At 29.0% G+C, this 23326-nt stretch overlaps 1 protein-coding gene across 4 annotated transcripts in view; it reads left to right on the forward strand.

Annotated features, from left to right (window-relative positions):
* LOC145245978 (lethal(3)malignant brain tumor-like protein 3) overlaps window positions 1-16247 on the forward strand; it is a 140016-nt gene extending 123769 nt beyond the window's left edge. For all 4 annotated transcript variants that reach the window (XM_080107766.1, XM_080107768.1, XM_080107769.1 and 1 more), the window contains 3 exons: window positions 2109-2161; window positions 4631-4899; window positions 6478-16247. In XM_080107766.1, coding sequence (XP_079963892.1) covers window positions 2109-2161; window positions 4631-4899; window positions 6478-6609 — 454 coding nt within the window. In that variant the 3' untranslated portion in view covers window positions 6610-16247. The remainder of the gene's footprint in view (window positions 1-2108; window positions 2162-4630; window positions 4900-6477) is intronic.
* The last annotated feature ends 7079 nt before the right edge of the window (window positions 16248-23326 follow it).

Here is a 23326-nt window from a genome sequence, read left to right on the forward strand (position 1 = left end):
GACTCATTATCAGTTTAGTAAACAAAAACTTACACCGCCTCCAATCATCAATCTATATTATTATACTATATATTATTATACTATATTATTATAAATAATTAATTGTATCTCCCAAAACACAAATCATTTTCTACTGGATTCCCAGCCACATCGGACCCAAAGGAAATGAAAAAGTTGACACAGCTGCAAAAAAAAAATCACTAAAAATGAACACTAGGATACAAAAGTATCCTATTACAGACCCCTACTCAACAAATATATCTAAATGGAAAGAGTCCTGGAATTCCTGCAAAAACAACAAACTATTAAATAAATTTTTACTTAAAAAAAACAAAACAAAACAAAATCTTTAATAAAAAGATGACAAGAAGAGAGGAAGAAGAAATAGCAAGATTTGAAACAGGACACACTGCTATCACACTTTATACTGTAGAACATCTATAATATAAATCTCACCTGTCTGTTTAAATGTTTCTATGTATGCATGTATGTTTGCATATCTGCCTAAAACTTTCGACAGAGGCGATGAAGTTTCACGAGATCAGTATTGTTTTGAAGCTCAACCTTTCGACCAACAAATATAGAAAAATTGGCTAAAAACATCAATTTCTTCACCCTCATCTGGGCACTTTTCTCCGAGGGATCGCTTTTTTCGCCAGTATCTTTTTTTCACATTCTTTTTCTCCTTCGCAGTATGGGTTCAAGCCTGCCTGCCTGCTTTTTTTTTTTTCTGCTCAACACCCACCTTCAAACACCTGGGCAATGACGGGCAACCAGGCTAGTATTCTAATAAATTGTAAAGATCTCCAACAAACTTGAAAAAAATATCACCAAGAAAACAGTCTAAAAGACCTCTTCCACAAAGTATACCCTAACAATCTAATATAGTTTTTAAAAGCAACAAACCTATATAATAAAATATAATTGGAAAAAGAAAGCACCCTCAAAATACATAACATATAACTAACATCTATTAAACTGCAATAATCATATCTCAAAAAATATATATAAAGAAAAAAAACACTGATATGCTGGTAAAATAAACCATCAAATCAATCAATCAATCAATAAATATTCTCGAAATTTCAGTTTCTTTGAAGTGTTTTTTAAGAAGTATTTTAAAGAGGTTTGAGGAGGCATAATATTAGCACAACCTCCCAATTGAAAATAATAACATATTGAATTTGCATTGCATTGATCCAGCAAGACTCACTGAATTTTATTTAATTCTTGAGACTCATTAAATTTTAAGCATTACATGGAATCAAAATCATTTTTACACAAGTCATTATCAAAATCATGTAATGGGTTTTGATAATGTCTTGTGTAAAAATTTCTTCTAAGTAAATAATGATCTTCTATCGTCTCCTATCTTCTTTTTTTATTCAATCTTTTTTCATTCGATTTTTTTTATTTCATTCAATCTTTTTTTATTCAAACTCCTTTTTTTCATTCGAAATCCTTTTTTTCATTCAAACTTCTTTTTTTTTCATTCGGACTCCTTTTTTTTTCATTCGGACTCCTTTTTTTTTCATTCGGACTCCTTTTTTTTTTTTTCATTCGGACTCCTTTTTTTTTTTTTTTTTCCATTCGGACTCCTTTTTTTTTTTGCCATTCGGACTCCTTTTTTGCCATTCGGACTCCTTTTTTTTTTTATTCTGTCTCACTTTTTTCATTCTGTCTCACTTCTTTTCTTTGTCTTTTTCTCCTCTATCTTCTATATTTGTTTTTACCTTCTATCTTATCTTTCTTCTATCTAATAAAATACAGCTGTACAGTTTGCAATTTTTGTCATTGAGAGCTTTGAGTTTGACAAATCGCTATTTCACTCTAACTGTCCATTTTCTTTTGTTACATGTTCTTAAGAACAATAAAATGTAATTCAAGTTAATTCAGTCCTGAATATAATTTATTCAAATAAAATTCAAAATTCTATTATTAATCTCAATATGTGGTCAAATGATTTCATGTGGAAACAAGAGACTAAGAATGTCTCTTGAACAATTCTTTGCAATAATCAATGATTTGCTTTCCTATTACAGGAACTATTATTTTCAAGTCTTATCTTATACATATTTTCATAGATATGTTTCTTTTTCTAATTTCAGTTACAAATACCTCTTCCCTGTTAAGGTAAAACAGGAAAAAGATGAGAAAATTGGTGAGTTCATTGCTTTGCATTATTTATTGATGAATAGACGATTGCTTGTGATAGTTTATATAAAATGTGTGTTGCTATTAATGTGTTGAAAAAGTTTGATCACGCACACGAGTGCTTCTAAGTTGCTTAGAATTTTATTTTATGCTTAAGTAGGAAATAAATGCACAAAAGTTACATAATGGAATTAAAAAAAAATATATATAATATTAATATAACTAGCAGAGTTACCCGGTGTTACTCTGGGCCATAAAAGTAAACAAAAAAGTGCTTATTTTTTAAAAGCAATTGGATAATATGGTAAATATCCTAAATTTTTGAGGGCTTCTACCTATTTCTTGTGATATTAATGGAAAGTAATTATAGATCATATTTAAATGTATTCCCTGCACCTATTCAAACAAATATAAAACATTTAATGCTGGAATTTTACCGTGGCTTTATTTAAGATCGCATTCAATTTTATGCTGATGAACCATGCTGAAATACTAACATTATTTGGGAGGGAGACTTTAACTATTCTGTACTTGCATATGTTATGGGGGACTTATGCAGAAGACAAACCGTAATATTTTTTGCACAAACTATAATAAGAACCATTAGCAAAGAGAGAGGGGGAGGATTAACCCTTTTTACATACACTGTGGACCCTGTAGAATACTACAGAACAGCAGTCCAACAGCTAGAAAGCCACTTAGAATGATTTGTATTGTATGTTTGCACACACACACACACACACACACACACACACACACACACACACACACACACACACACACACCCCCCTGTAATGAACTTGATGTCGGGTGAAATAATGTCCCTTATTGATGCCATAATTGGATTTGAGTAATCGTTCGTTTATATAGCAAAAAAATGGATTCTGGAATATGAGAACTGTTCAGAGCTCAGACAATCAGAATCGACAAAATTTATTATTTATGAATCGGAAATTAGAAAGATTATGTTAGGTCTATGTATGTATGAGCCAGTTACGGTCGGTGCAATCACAGAATCTGGAACGTGTAGAATTCTTCCCAGTGACAACTGGTAGCAATGGTAGGACTAAATATTGAAAGGGAAAAATAGGGACTCCTTCCTTTAACGATGTTGCAATTGTGATGGTGTTGCTTGTAAGATGTAATGTATTTTATTATCACGACTGAATGTGTCTAAAATGGTGTTCAAAAGCTACATAAGATAGTGGCTATTAGCCTAGATCTATTGAATTTGTATGTGGCATCTTTTTGCAGACCTATGATACTTTTGTCCAGAGGGAAATTCCTGTGGCTATTTTATTAATATAGAGAAAATAATAAATATTTAATGATTTTATTAATAAACAAAAAATATCAATAAACATTGAGAATTTTTTTTTTATTAGATGACTTTTGTCTTTTAAATCTAAACTGTTTGTCATCTGCCTCATTACTACAGATGTTTACTGAATTTTTACAAAAATTCTTTTGATTACTGTCAATTAAAGATCAATGAAAAAAATTTACTTAACTTAATGATTCTATGGCTGGAATTTTTTTTAATTTATTTTTTTCAGAGACAGGAGGTTCTCCCTATATTTTTTTTTTATCATTTAAAAAATATTCCAGACAAGAAAAAAATCTATAGTAAAAAATTAGGGAATCAATCCCACTTTGGTTCTTTAGATGATAACTTTCTACAAAAAAAAAAAAAAAAATCAATAAAAATAAACTTAGTAGGAAAGGAAAGTACCATCCATATTCATGAAAATTTATTTTCAAAAATTAATGCTAAATTAAATTCAGTGTTTCTTATTTGTGTTTTTATTTACCTTAAAAATAAATGTCATTTATAAGATATCATGTTTAATATTTTAACAATTTCATGAAATGGAATTAAAACATAAATGAATTGAACGATGAAATTTACATGCATAAAAACAAATATAATATATCTCTGTAATAGCACTAGTAATAATCCTTGAAATGCTAAAAGTATGTTTTTTTCGCACTTGACATTTCCAGAAAAAAGCATGAAATTTTATCCTTAAATTTCAATAATTGCCATTAATTTAAAACAATTTATTTTTATAACTTTAATGTTCATAAGTTGAAAAAAAAACCTTGTGCAAATAAATGAGAGAATATAGATGCTATTGCAGTGTATAATTTACTGGATTTAACTAAAAGCAGTTTTTGTAATTGCTTTCTTTAAATTACAAATTTATGAAATTATGATATAAATCGTGAAACCTAATTGTTGCATTTTCTCGCATCTTCAGACCTTGACATTGTCTTATTCTGTACATTGACCCTCCATAACCTCCAACCGCCCACAATCATGCATTCTTTTGATTTGTTCTTGAAATCCTGACAAAAGAATAATTAAAAAAAACAAAACAAACATTGCTTGATTGATTTGTTTGAGAAATGTAATGTTTCTCTTTGTAATTTTTGGTTAAATAAGTTTTTTTTTTTTTTTTTTTTTTTTTACTAGTCGAGGAAAATTTAAATAACTGTTATAACAATAACGAAGCTACTTCAAGCAACCTCCACCATGGTGTCCATAAGTCTGTATTTATGTCCAACATGATCCCGACTCCGTCAAGAGATTTGCCGCTCTGTTGGGAACAACATTCCAAACTGCTGCCTGGAGTTGACAAAATATGTGGCGATGATGTCGCCCAGTGGAAAGTGGATGATGTAGCTAATTTTATCAGAACCTTACCCGGTTGTGTTGACCTTTCGAAAATATTTCGTGATGAGGTAAGTTAACAATTACGATAATACTTAATTGTTCAAAAACAAATATTGTATAAGATTTATATCTTATTAGTTTTACTTATCTGGCGTTGCTTAAGATGCAGTTCAAGTAACTTTCGTTTTTAATTCTATTTGTTTGCACATTTTCTTAATGTATACACAAAAAGAAAAAAAAAGAAACAAAATTTTAGTTGTAAGGGAAGCAACTCTTATATATTTTGGTGCTTGTTAAGATATAGTTGACAAATCGATTTTTTAAGTATATCGTTTGAAGCAAAAACAATATTATGTACCTAATTGTTCTGTCGAAAATAGTAATATATCAAAAAATTATGAAAATTCATCAAGTAAACCAATTGCTATTGTTTTTTAATTTTAATAAACGTCTATCACTATAAACAATGAATATTGCAGCCATGAAGAAGCAATCTAAAAATTTGTCTACCTTATAACATTTAAAAAAAAAAACGCGATTTTACCCAATGTTCCGTAAAAATTACTTGGGATGACTATTAAGTACGTAATATTGTTTTTGCTTAAGACGACATATTAAAAAAATCGATCTGTTGACTGTATCTTAACAAACACCGATTTTTTTTTTTTTTTTTTTTTGAAAAATTTTTTTTTCAAATGAAAATATTTGATTTTGATTTTCCAATCATATTTGTAAAATCTTTCTGTACGAACAGTTGTCTGGATGCGACTACATAATTTAAAAAAAGGACTTTAATGGAGGATATTATTATAGTGCCAATAACATCATACAACAGTAACAAAAGAAAATTTTCTAGTCAAAATGAAAGTTTAATAAGTCAGCATGAATGCTATTTAGGTTCAACTGTTCAAATCTCATAAGATAACTTTGTTTTAGATTGTTACTTGTGAAAGAGATTTAAAATTCAGGGATTCAGAATTGGATCTTTTAAAATTTCAGGAATCCGAGTACGGCATTTAGGTTTCTCATGGTTACAAACATATGCCAACATTGGTTCATATTAGACAGTTTGGAAAATAATGGCAGATTTCACATTACCAATTCACTTCAAATGGTCGGCACTTGAAATACTGTTGAAATACTGACAAATTTTTTATTCTAATTGCTGATTAATTTACAAGCTATTCTAATTAAAATTCTTTGCTATTCGATATTATATTTCTCTTAGTATGTTTGTCCGTTCCACTTTTTTTGTTGGAAGCTGGCTGAAATTTTGTATGGGCCTTTCTTATGATAAAGTGCAGCAAAATGAGTATTATGGTATTTGTTCGATGTACAGTTAGGGATTAATAGGGATTAGTATTTAATGCACAAATGTAACCATATTTAACCATCAATTTGACAAAAAATTTCTTCTACGTCAGCAGGCTATAACTTATGCTGGTTAAAAACGCATAAAAAGCTTAGTTCTTTTATAATTTTCTATGCTATTTCTTGACTCTATTTTCATATGTTTTGCTACAACTTACCATTTGTGTTAATCATGTGATTAAGTAAACATCATTCAGGGCAATTGTTTAGTTACAATGATGGTGACATTTTGTTTCCATGTTTCTTACGCTTTCATTTTCTCTTATGTTTAATAGCACATTGATGGAGAAGCGTTTCTAATGCTGAGTCAGACTGATATAGTCAAGATTCTCAAATGTAAACTTGGACCTGCCCTGAAGATCTTTAACAGTATTCTCATGTTCAAGAACACTGCTGAAATGGATTGATGAAGGCAAAAATCTAGAGATTCAACCATGACATATTCACCGGTATCCAAGACTAGTAAGCATTCTTGAACAACTTGGACATTCCTCTATTATGTTGGGGGAAACAAAAAAAAAATGATTTTCCCTAATAATAACACACGAAAAAGGAAGGAAAAAAGTTTGTTTTTTTCCTTTCTTGATTCACAAAAGTCTTAATACTTTTTGTACATAACATTTGTATATAGAATGAGTATCTATGTAATCTAACAGAGTGTGTGTTTGTTTTTAGTGTACATAATCTGTGTACAAGCACTTATTACATGATGACGAATATATATATATATATATATATATATATATACTCTTGTCTGTAAATTCTAAAAAAAGAAAAAAGAAAACAATGATAAAGAAAGTTCCACAGTTCTGTGATATAGCATTTATATAAAATAACTTTTAAGGCCAAAAACCTTATTTCCATTTTTTTTTTTTCATTTTTGATTTGTATTTTTTAATTTAAAAAAAAATCTTTATGTTGTATTTCCTTAAGACATTAAAATTTTGTTATACGAATATGGTTCAGTTTGGGAATCAGATTTTCCAAAATCTTCTTTTTTTTTTTTTTTTTTTAAATAGCCAATAAAAGTTTATTTGATTAAAAATCTTCTTTTGACTATCATTAATCAGACGAATAATGTCAGAATTTAAGCGGAGTTTCACATGACAACAAGATCATGCATTCAATTAAATCAATGTTTATAAAAGATTCCGGCTACATAACAAAGGTTATTGACAGTAAATGTAAATCGCCTCCCAAAATTTAAATTCAAAAACTGAATGATCATACAAGTAAATTTTATTCCCCAGTGGATTTGTTTTAATTTCAAATTTTGTTAATATCAATATTCAAGTCTGCGCTGACCACGACACAGACAACTCCTTTAAAATATATTCTGTATATTTAAAAGTTTTGGAGGCAATTTATTTATTCTTTATTCTCTTTTTATCAGAATTTTTCTTTTTTTTTTTTTTTAAATGACTAGAACTTAACATAAATGTGAATTCTCTGATTTTGGGTCGAAATCTGTTTTTCTTTTTGATAAGAAAACGCTCATTTTAGCTAAATCACTTGAACATCAACACCTCATTTTCTATCGCTAATTGCCTGGATTATATTTCTTTTTCTCTTGCTTTCTCTCTTTCATTTTATATTTCTTTCTCTTTTACTATTTTTTCTGTTTTCTTCTTTCTCTATCTGGCCTTCATTTTCCCTCTTATGACAATTCTGAAAATGTTAATATTGTTGTGAAGACAAAGACTTCAAATGATTAATGATAGGAGTAAGGGAGACTTATTTCTTCAAAGAATGACTTCCTGTCCCCTCTATACATGCACACACGAGCATTCAGTGTCTTTTTTTTTAAAATCTTAACTTCCTTGTTTATCACAATTAGATATTAGATGCTTTTAATGTGTGTGTTTACTATTTATGACTAGCATATCATTCAAGCTTAATCTTTGGGAAATTCATCTTGTTTTTTTGCTTTTGCCATTGGTCATTCACATCCATGATTCTTTTAATCTTTTAAGAACGTTATAAGGATTTGATTGAATGTTGCTGCTTAGTCCATTTAAATTCTTACTCGTCTGAATGTTAGTGGAAAGGAGATCTCCTAAGGGAGACAATTTACTAAAATTAATTTTTGTTGGCTATTTAAAAAAAACTTTTTTTTTTTTTTTTCAACTAAAGAGTAATCTCTTACAAACAAAAAAGAATAAAAAAAAAGTCTTGGTTCAACATAAGAAATACAAAATACATTTTATTTTTAAAAGTCTCTGTTTTAAGGGATTTCATTTTCTTTTCTTTTTTTATACAAATTTTTAGTATTAAGAAAGAACGTTTGTAAAGCCATTATCTGTTTAAGTATTCGTGTGTACATGAATCTCGACTGTAAATGAGTGTGGGTGGGTCTCTTCCTGGTCTCTACCTTCAATACAGACTTCACTTTGATATCCTGTGCTTTGTAGAAAGGCAAAACCCTTTTGTTGTGGTTGCTTGTTTATGAGTCCCACCAATATTGCATGTAAATAAAGATATCAAAACAAAGATATCATATGGCTTACAATTGTCTACCCCCACACATTGATTTTTTTATTATTTGTAAATCTCAACAAATTATAAGAATTGAAAATAAAAAAGAAAAGTTAAAAAAAAAAATACAAACATAGCTTTTGTTAAAGAAGAGAAAAAGAATTTGTAAAAAAAGAACAAAACATTTTTCTGTGTCTTTTTTCATTTAAAAATGATTTTTGTCATAAAGAAACAGAAAAATTTATTAATAATTTTCAATTTTTTGTTACAATTTTTTTTATTTAAAATTTCTTTTCTTATTTAAATATTTTTTTAATTAAAACATTTTTTGAAATTTTGAAAAAGAAAATTTACAAACATTTTATTTTCTATTTACAGAATTAATTTTCGTTTAATTCAGATTTTTTTTTTCTGTTTACTATAAAACAATTATTTTCTAATTTAATTTTTTTTTTTTTTTACAAAAATAAAGATTTAGAGAAAAAATGTTGCTTTAAAAAAATTTCCATTTACTTACACTCATATTTTTATTTTATTTTATTTTCTCTCCCTGCTTCCCATCGTATTTTTCAGTGTGTATGAGTGGATGTTGCTGGATATTTTCTGCTGGGGCCATTTGAAATTAGTGATTGTGTCAGACATAGAAACGTTTTTAATTTGTCATCTGTGATAATTTTTGTGATAAATATACACACTTCCACTTCGTTTTTTTTTTTTTTTTTTTTTTTTTTTATCTTAAAAAAAAAAATGTTTTTTTTTTAAAAATCAATCGTTCCTTTATTTGTTTATAAACCTCTTTGAAGTTGCTTTCTAAAATCCCTTCTCTTAATCGGCTTCCATTATTCTCCCTTTCCAAATAAAAAGCAACTCAATTTATTCCCAAAATAATCAAATAATTTGCTACCAGGAAGTTAGTCATGAGCAGGAATGGCCTATTATATTTCTGAAATATGAAAAGTAATCTTTTAGTGCTTCTCCAGAATTCACCCTGTATTAAAAAACGAAAATAAAGAAAAATCTGTATGATGTACGTCCCCGTGACAAAACGAAAATATATGTGAAAAATCACGTAAATTGATTAAGTAGTTTTATTTTTATGAATAAAATTATTAAGTGATCAATGGGAATTTGTAGGCATTACTACAAAAATATCACAAGTTTGAATTATTTCTCTTTGTTTCTGATATATTTTTCAAAATAGTGTGTGAGGCAGTTGCTCCTTGGTTATAAAATTTGATTTTCTTATTTAAAAATCAAGCTACTTGCTTAATTTACATGATTTTTGGAATATGGTATTTTCTGTTTTGTTATAACTATGTACATCATGCAATTTTTCTGTTTTTGTTTTTTTTCTAATACAGAGGGGGCCAAAATAAGAATTTTTATTATTTATCATTTTATAAATTCAATTAGTGTTTTTTTTTTTATCTTTAAAACAATTTTATTTTCTGTTTCACATGAAAAAAGATCATTGTTGCAGTTGTTTGAAGTCCATTATGAAAGAACATTATTACATTTATGAACATTTATTACAATTTCCTATGTTATTTTATATGTCACTGCTATGGGAAACTTACCCACTGCTACCTATGATGCATTAAAGTCCTTTTAGTTTTTTCCACATTTTTTAAAACTTATACAGAAAAAGAAATAACATTTATGTAATGATAGAGACAAATCTCATTAGTATTTCAAGTTATTGTGTTGATTTTTATTTTTTTTGGTAATAAGTTAAAAATACTTCAGGAGATTGTTTTAAGTAGACTATGTAATTGTTATACAGTATATTATTATATCACCAATAACATAGTACAGCAATAGCAAATGAAAATTGACTTGTCAGAAGCAAAGTTTTATTTATAAGCTTAAAAAACTATTTGACTTTGAACAACAAAATAATTTTATATGCTAGATGTCAAAAAATAATAAAATGTTACTTTTATTTACATATACATCAATACTTACTTTTAATGTTTAATACACCAATACTTACTTTTAACTAGACTTTCGAACACAATAGTTAGATGACTCTCCTACTTATTTTCAGGTTTGATGTTTTAAAATGAACAGAATTTGTTAATTTTGTTTATATATCTGCTTTTTACATGCTAGAAATTATAATTATGAAAAAAAAAAGAACAAGACTAAAGTTCATATACTATTTTAGGCTGCACTACTATTACATCCATTAAAAACTTACCCAGTGTTGCTTGGCATGCAATGAAGTGCTTTTAAATTTTGCACATTTTAAAAAATTTATAAATAAGAAATAACATTTCTGTTACAAGGGAGACAAATCTTATATTATTCAAGTAAAACATGAGTTATTCCTCTTGATGATTTTTATTTTTTAATGACTAGTTAAAAATGTTTCATATCAAATATATCAGTTAATCTGTTGGTTCAGTAATATTATCAATACAGTAGTTATTCTGCACTCCCCCATCTTTAACTGTAATAGATATTTTAATAACAAGAAACATACTGTTTTATCAGTCATTCCTGGCAAATATTTGTTTGTTATAAAATAAATATGACAATATCTTTAATTACAGAGTAAAATTCTTTGAGATAACGCTCCTTACTAACTACAGTAAATATAATTTTAATTTTATGATATACAGGCTTATTTTTAGTATAGAAAAGTTATATTTCAAATTTTAGTAAAAACAATCAAGTCTTTGTAAATTGCTAACATTTTAAAATGTTTACATTTAGCATTTGTCTTTTTCAAATTTCACGAATATTTGTCTGTATACCAGTTATAGGGCAGTGGAATGTAGGTAAAGATGGAAATTGACACACTCAGATAACTCGGATAACTGTATTAACACCACTTTAATAGCTGTTTTAAATTAATAATAATAATATTTGTTTCTTAATTAAAAAAAAAAAAATGGAAAACATCTTTTTATTATTTAAATTTATTTATTTTTATTTTTAAGTTTTTTCTTTTCTGTATTCTATTACAATTTTTGTTCATTGCTTTTTCAAAATTTGAAAATGTGTGTTTTTATAAGACCCACCAATAAATTCAATGTAAAAATATTTGGACATTTTTTTTTAAAAAGATAAAATCAGTTTAACAAAAACATGTTTAACATAGTATTTTCAGAAATTTGCCATTGTAAAAATTTGTTTTTGTTCGTTTTAGGAAAATTAGCATTTAAAATGAATTTAGAACAAAATATTTGAGTAGATTAATAACTGTTTGAATGATGCAGATCAGCGTGGATGGGAACTTAGCAAAGTCAGAACAAAAAGGACCCCGCCCCATTCCTCTATTAACATTGTTAATATATTTATGCTATATCTTCTATTTCATTGTTTAATTTTATAAAAACAAAAGATTGAAAAATGTGGCCTGATTAGCAGGTGATATTTTGTTGAAGCGGAAGACTTCCTTACAGGTCGGAACTATAATGTGAGAAAACAAATTATGTGCAATACTCGTGCGGTGATAGTCACGACAACACATATGAAATCGGCAAGTTATGATATTTTTACTGGCTTAATTCTTGTGTTGGCATTAGTTTCTGAGATTCCTTTTTAGAATCAGATACTCACAACAGAGACCATATAAAGGTTGTCAGTATCCCCAAATTAAAGTAGTGCAATAATTCTGATAGGATGTGAACACGGAACATGAGTCAACAGGACGTTAGGATATTTATTAGTTACAATGTAATTTATTCACAAAAAATATTGCAGAAATATAATATCTATTACATAATTAGATTTTTTCATAATGGGGTAATATATTTTTGGAATAAATTGTTTAATCAAGTTAAATTGATTTTATTGTAATAATCTGGTGAAAAACAAAATAAATCATTAAAGTTGAATATTCCCCTTTCAACAGGTTTCTTTATCAATTAAAGTGCATTGCATATCTTTGCCAAACGAAAACATTTTTTTGAGGGAGGAGGATAAATGATTATTACTCCTGATTAAATTCACCTTTGAAGCATCATGACTTAAAAATACACAAAATAATTGAAGAAAAGGAGAAAGAAAGATGAATTTCAAATAAGTTTTTGTAGTTTTTATGTTTGTTGGAGTGAGCAAATTTTTCTTAGTATGGCATGGGATTGAACGTGGTCCTCAGTGATGTTCTAATCATTTGGTCATGTGCAAACATGTAACCCAGTTGTTGATTAATTACATTAGAAAGGAGTGATATCCTCTTCTACTTTCGAAAAGGGGAGATTTGGGGTCACCCTCGTCTCTGCCGATTATTTTTTTCTAATTGTTGGAATTTAATTTTTTTTTGATTTGGCAAATGTTTGAAAAATGTAGAGACATATTGGATATTTTCCAACATCAAATGAATGATTGGAATATCTTATTTCAAATTAAAAAGAAAAAAATTAAAGTGTACATTGAATAATATTAATTTAAAAATATGAAAAATTTAACCCACTTCCCATGCATAAACATTTTTTTATAAGTTTTGGTTGTGTTGAATAAATATTAAAGATTTGTCCTCATATTATTAAGACTTAATTTGTGCCACTGGCCCTTAGCACATTTCTATAATCAAATCGACACTTCCTTTCAGAAACCATTCATTGTTTTAAAAAAAACAGTTTTTCCATTATTATCAATTACAAACAAGCCCTTTCATGCATCCAAGTTATTTTGTGTTTTTTTATCTATTTTAAAATGAATTTTTTTTGATTTCCAATGACTTGGCAATGCCTCGAATCACTAAAACCATTAAAAAGAAATAAAAGCATCCACTCACATGTTAGCCTCATTTTCAAATCAAAAATTACCTATCATGCTATTTAGTCACTTCTTTACATGCTAGTAGGAAATTTAAGCAACTGATATCTAGGGCTGAAAAATAAGCATCAATGCTGCCACATTGCATTGACTTTTCCAAAATTTATTGTAGTAAATTCAAAATTTACCTTCATCTTGGGAAAGGAAGAAACTGTTTTGTTGCTTACCATGTATGAAGTGGGGGTCTAGAAAACATTTTTTTTCTAGCTATTTAGAGTTATTTTGTAGTTTGCTTGAAGCATTGTGCATAGTGTACAGATAGGTTTTAAAAGTCTGTGGTAATGCAAAGATATAAGGACCAGGTGAATTGAAAGATTGGGTGACAAACGGGGCGATAAAAATACACCTAAAGACAAAAATTTAACCAATTTTCCTTTTATTTCTTACTAATTGATCAATAATGTGTTCTACGGTGTTAAAGTTTTACTAATATTTTGAGGATATAACCTTTTCAAAGTGTCTTCATTTCAGAGCAGTGTTGAAATCATGTGCTGACTGGAGATACTCTGAAGATTGTTCTCAAAATTTTGACACTGTGTAACATGCTATTGATCAAATAGTAAGAAATAAAAATTATTATATATTGTCTTTTTGATTAAAAAGTCTGGTAATGGTCTCCAGTTTTCAAATTAGAAATTAGGAAGCGGTTTTTATCAATCAATCCCTCATAATTTTAGCAGAATTCTTAATCTCATCAGTAGTTTGTAACCATTTTACTAAAAGAGTTAACCAATTTTTTTTTTTCCCCCATTAACCCAAAAATTTGAGTGACAAGGTTGTAAAACCATATGTAATTTCCTAAAAAAGTAGAATTTATCTCTCTAGCAAAAAGTTTGATTTGATTATTTCTCGTAAAAAAAAAAAAATCCCATTATAAAAAAAAAAAGTTTGATTTGAGTGTTTTGTTATAAAGCTAAAAAAAATAGTGAAAGCAAATTATTAATTGCTAAAAACAAAACATTCGATCTATAATATAATGGTTTTTGATAGACCTATTTGTCAATTTCCGATTTTGAAACTGGAAGCTGTTATCAAGTACAGATTTTGACTTTAATCGTTTTTATATATTTTTGTCACGTTCATCATTTTTTCTTTGTTTGCCAGTGCTCATACCATAGCATTGCTTCAGCCTTTTAAAACGTAGAGTTGTAATGAACAAAATTGTGAGTCAATTCAAATCCTTATTTTCTACGTTTTATAGAGCAAAACTGTTTCAAAAAATTTTCTCATTTGTAGGGGCAAAACAATAATTTCTTTCCTTAACTTCATCCATTTAAAAAGAGATTTAATGCAAAACATTGTTTCTTTTTTAGAAACGTGCCACGTAATGGATTTATATTTATAGAATGAATACTCTAATTAGCCTTTAAATTATAATTAAAACTATTTCCTTAACTTTATGGATATACACCTCAAAGAGCTCACAGGATCTTCAAAAGGGATAAACAATTAAATTATACTTATCTAACACAGCTCAGTAAGTGTTCATGACAGGGATACGTCTTTGACAATCAGTCCAACATTGTAGTTTATTCTGTTTGTGTTTTGTCGAACTCGGGTATGATACTATTCAGTTTCAGACGGTCCACTTTCACAGGTTTTACCTTCTCTTTGAGACGTTAATTTATTGCTAATCACTTACCTGAAAATGCCAACGGGATTGCTCAGGCAATTTTTCAGGCTAGAGTGCACTAATCCTAGTATGTTAGCTTTTCAAAACAACACTTGACCTTGTGTCTAACCTTCTTAGAGGAAGTAAATAAATAAAGCCATCACTAGAGATAACTTTTTTTTGTCTAATAATTTTCAGATACATATCAATATTTTGTTCAGTATTGAGTTCTATATTTAATTAATTTTTTAAAGTTATGGGCTCAGCTAACACTAAATATAACCCATATGTCTTAAAGCAGATTCAAAACTTTGTGAATGTTTAAACTTGTATGATTAATAAATTAATGAATACCTTCACACATTATAGGATTGGCAATCCTGAGTTCAAATTCAATTGGATCCATCGTGAATATTTACATTGGAAAAAGTATGAACGCAAGGTTCCCCCCTCCAGATATGGGTAAAAATAGTACTTGTGTTCAATTAATAATATGCTATGAATCGTTTTGTCATGAAATAACCCTAAAAGAGTTGATATGCTGTGTAGCGGATGCACCAAAAACAGATTGCTATATATTGAAGATTATTAGGAAAATAGATACTTTTTAAAATGAAGTTATGAAGTTCTAAGGCATTGCTTGTGCATCGGATAATAATAAAAATATGTTAAAGTCTTTTTAAAATGCCATTAAAATGTATATAATTTATGAGAAGTAATGTATGTATGTATGCGTGCGTGCATTCTCCAACTGCTGATTTTTTTGTCAATTACAATGCAAGGGGAAGTCATTGTACCCTCTCTGCCACTGCTCAAAGTTATCTCCCCTCGTGGATTACATTTAAATTTTATGATTACAGTTGCAATATAAAGTGAATAGGCTGGATAGGAAGAAAGAAAAAAACAAAAAACTTCCACCTGCTACTCTTCATTATCATCATCATTATCATCATCATCATCATGGAAAATTAAAAAAAATTACAATCATCATAATACAGTCATAATAATAATCATTCTCACCATTGACAATGAATTAGGTCCTCTTTCTGCTGTCATGTGACAGAGTTGAGGAACTAATTTTGTGTATGTGTGTGTGCAAAGGGAATTGAAAGAGGATACATTTCTATTGTGTTTTTTGTTTTGAATATTAAAAGAATTATATGAAATTTTCTTTGTTTTAAGTTTTTTCTTAATTTTTTTTTTGTCTTGATTTTGTGGCTTTTTGCTATGCATGTTGCTTGATGGTTATTATCTGTGTGCCAATTAAAAGTCATCAAAAAAAAAAAATGAGAGAAAAAAAGTTTATGTATATTAATATAATTCTTGGTAGTTATTTAGAATTACAGAAAATACTGACAAATCTTTATGAAACAAAACTGTCATATTCCAAAGTAGATTTTTTTTTTTAACTAAGAATATAAAATTTTATTACGAAGCAAGTCATTTTTTAACAGCCATTTTTTAACAGTTTTCATAAATATTTTATAAGGGGAACACAACTCAATTCAAACTTTTAAGATACAAAACCTTTCAATGAATACAAATCGCTAAACATTATAAAAAATTGATTTTCTATATAAAAATACTTAATCAATTTATGTGATTTTTGGAATATGACCTCTTTATTTCATGATAAGAGAGGAAATAGATTTTTCTGTATTTTTTTAAAATGTAATTCTAAAAAAGTGCTCAATTCTTTAATTAAAAAAGACTCTTTTTTTAATTTCAAATAAAAAAAATTGGAACTGTTCAAACTTTTAGGGAAGCAAGCCAAAGAAACTATTGAAATTCCATGAACTGTTATATTCGAAAGCATTGCTCTTTGTAAATAATTCGACACTGACAATTACATATCTGTGATGCCAAATTCTGTGTTTTGTTATTATTTTCTGATATTTGTGCACTATTATAGTAAAAAAAAAAAAAAAAATCCTCAACAGCAGGAATGAGAGTTCGCTTAAATCGCTAGAGCTTCTTATGGATGCGAGTTCTGAGTGTTTGGGGCAAAGGTAAAATTCACATTTTTTTTATATTTAAATAAGAAAAATCTGGTTTCTGCCAAAAAACCTTACTTCCTTATTATTTTTATCGTTATTTGTCTAGATTTAATTTCTCTTTCTTTATCTCTCTTTCTTTATCTCTCTTTCTTTTCCTGTTTTTCTCTCTGTTTTATCTTGCCTGCGCCTTCCTTTTCCCTCTTGTAATAGTTCTCTCTGAAAATTGAAAATCTTGTGTTGTGAAGGCTAAGATTTCAAATGATTTATTTAGGAGAATAGAGGAGTTCGATGATTTTTGTCTTATCAATGAATGCCTTCCCCACATGTATATGCAGTGTCTTCCCCTTAATTTCGACTTTCTTAGTTGAAACTAATTAGAATTGTTCAAACTTGAAACTAATTAGAATTGTTTAAACTTGTAACTAATTAGAATTGTTTGAACTTGAAACTAATTAGAATTGTTTGAACTTGAAACTAATTAGAATTGTTTAAACTTGAAACTAATTAGAATTGTTTGAACTTGAAACTAATTAGAATTGTTTAAACTTGAAACTAATTAGAATTGTTTGAACTTGAAACTAATTAGAATTGTTTGAACTTAAAGCTAATTAGAATTGTTTAAACTTGAAACTAATTAGAATTGTTTAAACTTGAAACTAATTAGAATTGTTTGAACTTGAAACTAATTAGAATTGTTTAAACTTGAAGCTAATTAGAATTGTTTGAACTTGAAACTAATTACAATTGTTTAAACTTGAAACTAATTAGAATTTTTTAAACTTGAAACTAATTAGAATTGTTTGAACTTGAAACTAATTAGAATTGTTTAAACTTGAAACTAATTAGAATTGTTTGAACTTGAAACTAATTAGAATTGTTTAAACTTGAAACTAATTAGAATTGTTTAAACTTGAAACTAATTAGAATTGTTTAAACTTGAAACTAATTAGAATTGTTTAAACTTGAAACTAATTAGAATTGTTTAAACTTGAAACTAATTAGAATTGTTTGAACTTGAAACTAATTAGAATTGTTTGAACTTGAAGCTAATTAGAATTGTTTAAACTTGAAGCTAATTAGAATTGTTTAAACTTGAAGCTAATTAGAATTGTTTAAACTTGAAACTAATTAGAATTGTTTAAACTTGAAACTAATTAGAATTGTTTAAACTTGAAGCTAATTAGAATTGTTTAAACTTGAAGCTAATTAGAATTGTTTAAACTTGAAACTAATTAGAATTGTTTAAACTTGAAACTAATTAGAATTGTTTAAACTTGAAACTAATTAGAATTGTTTAAACTTGAAACTAATTAGAATTGTTTGAACTTGAAACTAATTAGAATTGTTTAAACTTGAAACTAATTAGAATTGTTTGAACTTGAAACTAATTAGAATTGTTTGAACTTGAAACTAATTAGAATTGTTTGAACTTGAAGCTAATTAGAATTGTTTAAACTTGAAGCTAATTAGAATTGTTTAAACTTGAAACTAATTAGAATTGTTTAAACTTGAAACTAATTAGAATTGTTTAAACTTGAAACTAATTAGAATTGTTTAAACTTGAAACTAATTAGAATTGTTTGAACTTGAAACTAATTAGAATTGTTTAAACTTGAAACTAATTAGAATTGCTTAAACTTGAAACTAATTAGAATTGTTTAAACTTGAAACTAATTAGAATTGTTTAAACTTGAAACTAATTAGAATTGTTTAAACTTGAAACTAATTAGAATTGTTTAAACTTGAAACTAATTAGAATTGTTTAAACTTGAAACTAATTAGAATTGTTTAAACTTGAAACTAATTAGAATTGTTTAAACTTGAAACTAATTAGAATTGTTTAAACTTGAAACTAATTAGAATTGTTTAAACTTGAAACTAATTAGAATTGTTTAAACTTGAAACTAATTAGAATTGTTTAAACTTGAAACTAATTAGAATTGTTTAAACTTGAAACTAATTAGAATTGTTTAAACTTGAAACTAATTAGAATTGTTTAAACTTGAAACTAATTAGAATTGTTTAAACTTGTAAACTTATTAGAATTGTTTAAGGGAAGAAGTTGTTTTTTGTGCTTTTTTAATTTTTTTTTTTACTAGCATTTTAGCCCGGCGTTGGACGTGTATGTTGAGTAATAAAAAAAAAAAAAAGCGGTCAATTTTTTAAAACTTTGACCCCTATTATGACCCCTTAAAAATTATTGTTTTGGGCTCAAATCAAGTTATTAAGTTAGATCCATGTCCAAGGAGCCTATATCTAAAATTTCAAGTGTTTAGGTCTAAAATTGTCGGAGGAGTTTGGTATAGTTCTCAAAGGTCAAATCGTTGAACTTTGACCCCTTAACAGCCAAATTTCTGGCCGTGAACGGATTACAAAGATTTTCCCAAATCTCAATACCCTGTATATTAAATTTTGAGTCTGTAGACTTAAAATTGACAGAGTTATTGTGTAGGGAAATGTACACAGACACACACATTCACTTATATATATGAGAATCAGAAAAGTTTATAAACACTTTTTTTTTTTTTTCCAAAAAAGGCCAAATCACTAGAGTCTTATATTTATTGTTTTGTGATTTGGCTTCCTTTCTCTTAATCTTTCGGTCTCTTTTCCTGATTTTCTTTTATATATATATATATATATATATATATATATTTCTCCTCATTTTTACACTTTGCCTTTGCATCCCTTCTTTTCTGTGAAAATGTTAATTTTGTCATACTTTCTTTTCTTTTTTTTAAATTCAATTTTCACCCCAAACAAAGCACAGTGCCATTTTGAAGTAGGGGGCTACTATCAGGGACATAAGTTGCAGGGGTATTATGAAGGGAGATGAGTAGCAAGATGTCTGTTCACATTACACTGGAACTTCTGCATGTCAGTACAGTTGGGAAAGCAGAATCCCAAAAGGGAGTTCCAAAGTCTAGCAGTTTTGGGGAAAAAACTATTGGAGTAGAATGCTTTCTTACACCTAGGGATCTCTGTGTAGGGGTGGGATTTAGCTGCTTGTCGGGTGTGACAGAGGTATTTACATTGAGGGAGTACCAGTGCTTGTAATTCGTCAGAGCATTCATCATTAAAGTACTTGTAGAACACGCAGAGAGATGCAACATTTCGTCAATGGGACAGAGGCTGAAGCCTAGATGACAGTTCAGGATCTATCAGGTTGGCGACTCTCTTTTGAACCCTGTTCAGGAGTTGGAGGCGAGTAGCAGATCCACCAGCCCAAATGTGACAACAGTACTCTATACATGGACGAATGATGGCCTTATAGAGGTACAGGATACTTTCAGGTGTAAGTAGCTGTTTAGCACGGTAGAGAGAGCCCACCTTTTTCGGAGCAGTCTTGGCAATGCTCTCTATATATCTATTCCAGTTCATGTTTCCTACGAACATTAGGCCGAGGAGTTTGAAGTAATGTGTTTTTAGCCATTGCTATTGGTGGTAAAGAAGGTTTCTTGTAATTATTGAAGGAAACAAGCTTAGGCTTGGCAGCATTGAATGTGACCATCCATTTTTGTCCCCATTCCACTACAGATTGGAGGTCTTCATCTAGTGCTTCTGCCATTTTCTTTAGATATGCGCTCATTTGTTTTCTCCTCGTGCCTGCTATAGAGAGTGGTGTCATCAGCAAATATACTCATCTCAGAAGCAATTTTATCAGGGACGTCATTTATGAATATTAGGAATAATAAAGGTCCAAGGATAGACAACCTGGATTTTATCCTGCTTAAGAAGGATTTAATTACACTATGTATTCTTCCAGTTATACCATATGATCTGATTTTCCTAGAAGACCTTCATGCCATACCCTGTCAAAAGCCTTAGATATATTGAGAGCTACCGTTCTACCCTCCCCTGCTTTGTCCAGTGAATGGGATATACGTTCAGAGATTACAGTTAGGATGTCTGCTGTAGAATGGGTTTGCCTAAATCCATATTGATTGTCGGTCAGAAGTTTAGCAGCTGTAAGGTGATGGACTAGAGTTTGATTAATTATGGTCTCAAATAAAAGCGGGACGAGGCTAATGGAGCGATAATTTAATGGGTCAGTTCTTTCGCGAGTATTCTTGAAAACTGGTACCACAAAAGCGGTTTTCCAGCAGTCAGGAAAGCAAGATTCGTTATGGCATTTGTTGTAAAGTTTGGAGAGAACCAAAGCAACCTCAGCAGAGCACTTTTTTGACAGTACTGCCACGATGAAATCGGGTCCACATGCTTTTGAGGTGTCTAAGTTTTTTTATGAAATGTCTTCCTGTCATTTTTAAACCATATCTATCAGTTCTTTCAGTAAGAAAAATAAAAAAAGAGGTATTGTAGATTAATACCTTATGCTAAATCACATCTCTCCAGAGAAAAAACAACAAACTGATTCTACTTCCTTTAATTAATTATGAGTGAACGCACTCAAATTACTGGGGTATCAGTTTCACATATTAATTTAATGTAAAATGGTCTCTCATTTCTGGGTCATTCTAATATTTTAGAGCAGTTAACATTTTTTTTTTTTTTTTCTTGCTATGGGAGATTAATTCTGTATTTTTTTGGTGAGGGGGATTTTACTTTAACTTTAGGAGATGAAGTGTGGTTTGACTCGGTTTTTGTTTGATTAAAGGGTCATGTCACTCTAACTTAGGGTTAGTAATAGTTAAAGAAGGACTGTTTCTTTTTTGCATAACCATAGCATACACGTTTTTGTTTAACTGTTCAGAAATCTAGAATGTCTTAGAAATAGAATAATCTGACATAAAATTTCATACATGTAGAGGTGGTGGGGAGCATAGCCATCTAGGTTGGGAAATTGGTAGTTTGAGGGGTGGGGTCATGGCATCAATCAGGTTGTGTAATTCATCTTGAATTCCGATTTTTTGGACCATTGGCTACTCACATCTCAGCAACAGTAATGTCAACCAATTGCTAAAAGTAGTAGGGTTGCATATCAATCACATTCGATTTTTGGTTACTGGACTAATTGTAATCCCATGAAAGATTAGATGTTGGTTGCACTGGTTATGTCTGGGTGGTGATAGTCATCATCTGATAGTAAAAACTCAAACTTGTTATCCAATACTTATGATTAAAATTACACAAAATTCAGGAGGATCTCAATTTTCATGAATGACCTCCACCTCTTTTTATTTCCCTTCTATAAAACTAAATCAAACTAAATATAGCCCAAATTTTAGGCATTTACACCTAGCAGCCTTGTTCTAAACTTCATAATAATCAGTTAATTAGTTTATGAGTAAATTCTGTACACACAAATATATAAACATACTCAATTTTATGAAGACACAAAACTGTTGCAATGTTTTATAAAATAATTAACAAATTCAGTTTTCATGAAGTGAATAAAGGCTTTTACAAAAATTAGTTTAATAAACTTTATTGGAAGTAAATTGCTGAGTTTAAAAAATTATTTTTAATCTTATTTGATACTTTGAAAGAGTAACAACCTTGGTCAACATGAAACTCTTTACACATCACAACTGTTACAAAACCATTCACACGTTTTTATTTTCATTCATCATAGTTAAAGCTGATCACTTTGTGTTAATGTTTCTACCCTAAGCTGAGGAGCCGTTTTCAAAGGACTGATTGGGAATCTATCAGTGATCACATCAAAGACACGCCATTTTTTTTCTCCTTTGCTGAACAGTGACAAATGAGATAAATGAATGGTTCGAATTAGGTGTCAAAACACATATCTACATGAAAATTTTACAGCAAGCCTCACTCTTCACAATGGTTCACTTCGACATGTGCAGTTGCTATTGCACATAGGCAGCAACCATTCCACTGGTTCAACTGTCATAAGTAATGCAAATAGACAAAAACATTACAGCATTAAGAAATGCAAGAATATAATAGCTGCAGCTAAGGGTAGGCATACTGAGATAACCAGAAAATGTATTGAGCTCTGGAAAATATATAATAGTGTGGTGACTAATAGGCAATCAGTTTCCCTGCTATCCAACCACTGTTGGCTGCATGACATCTAATAAGGCTGAACTACTTGTCCAATGATTTGAACCGCTCCCTCTCAAAATTCCCACTGCAGACCAAAGCCATATTAGATGATTTGATCATTACCGCTTTCGAATGCCCAAGCTTTGTCCTACTTATGTCATTTGAATACTATGCTGCACTTTCCTGCGAGATTTGACCTCTCACTCGTGACTATACACTCTTGCATTTTTTCTTTGTATCCTTTTTTAATGGACACCTTCGTCTATCTTCATCCTTTACATC

The sequence above is a fragment of the Euprymna scolopes genome, chromosome 23 (genome assembly GCF_053919585.1).
Source record: "Euprymna scolopes isolate OS-2025 chromosome 23, ASM5391958v1, whole genome shotgun sequence".
Taxonomy (NCBI): Eukaryota; Metazoa; Mollusca; class Cephalopoda; order Sepiida; family Sepiolidae; genus Euprymna; species Euprymna scolopes.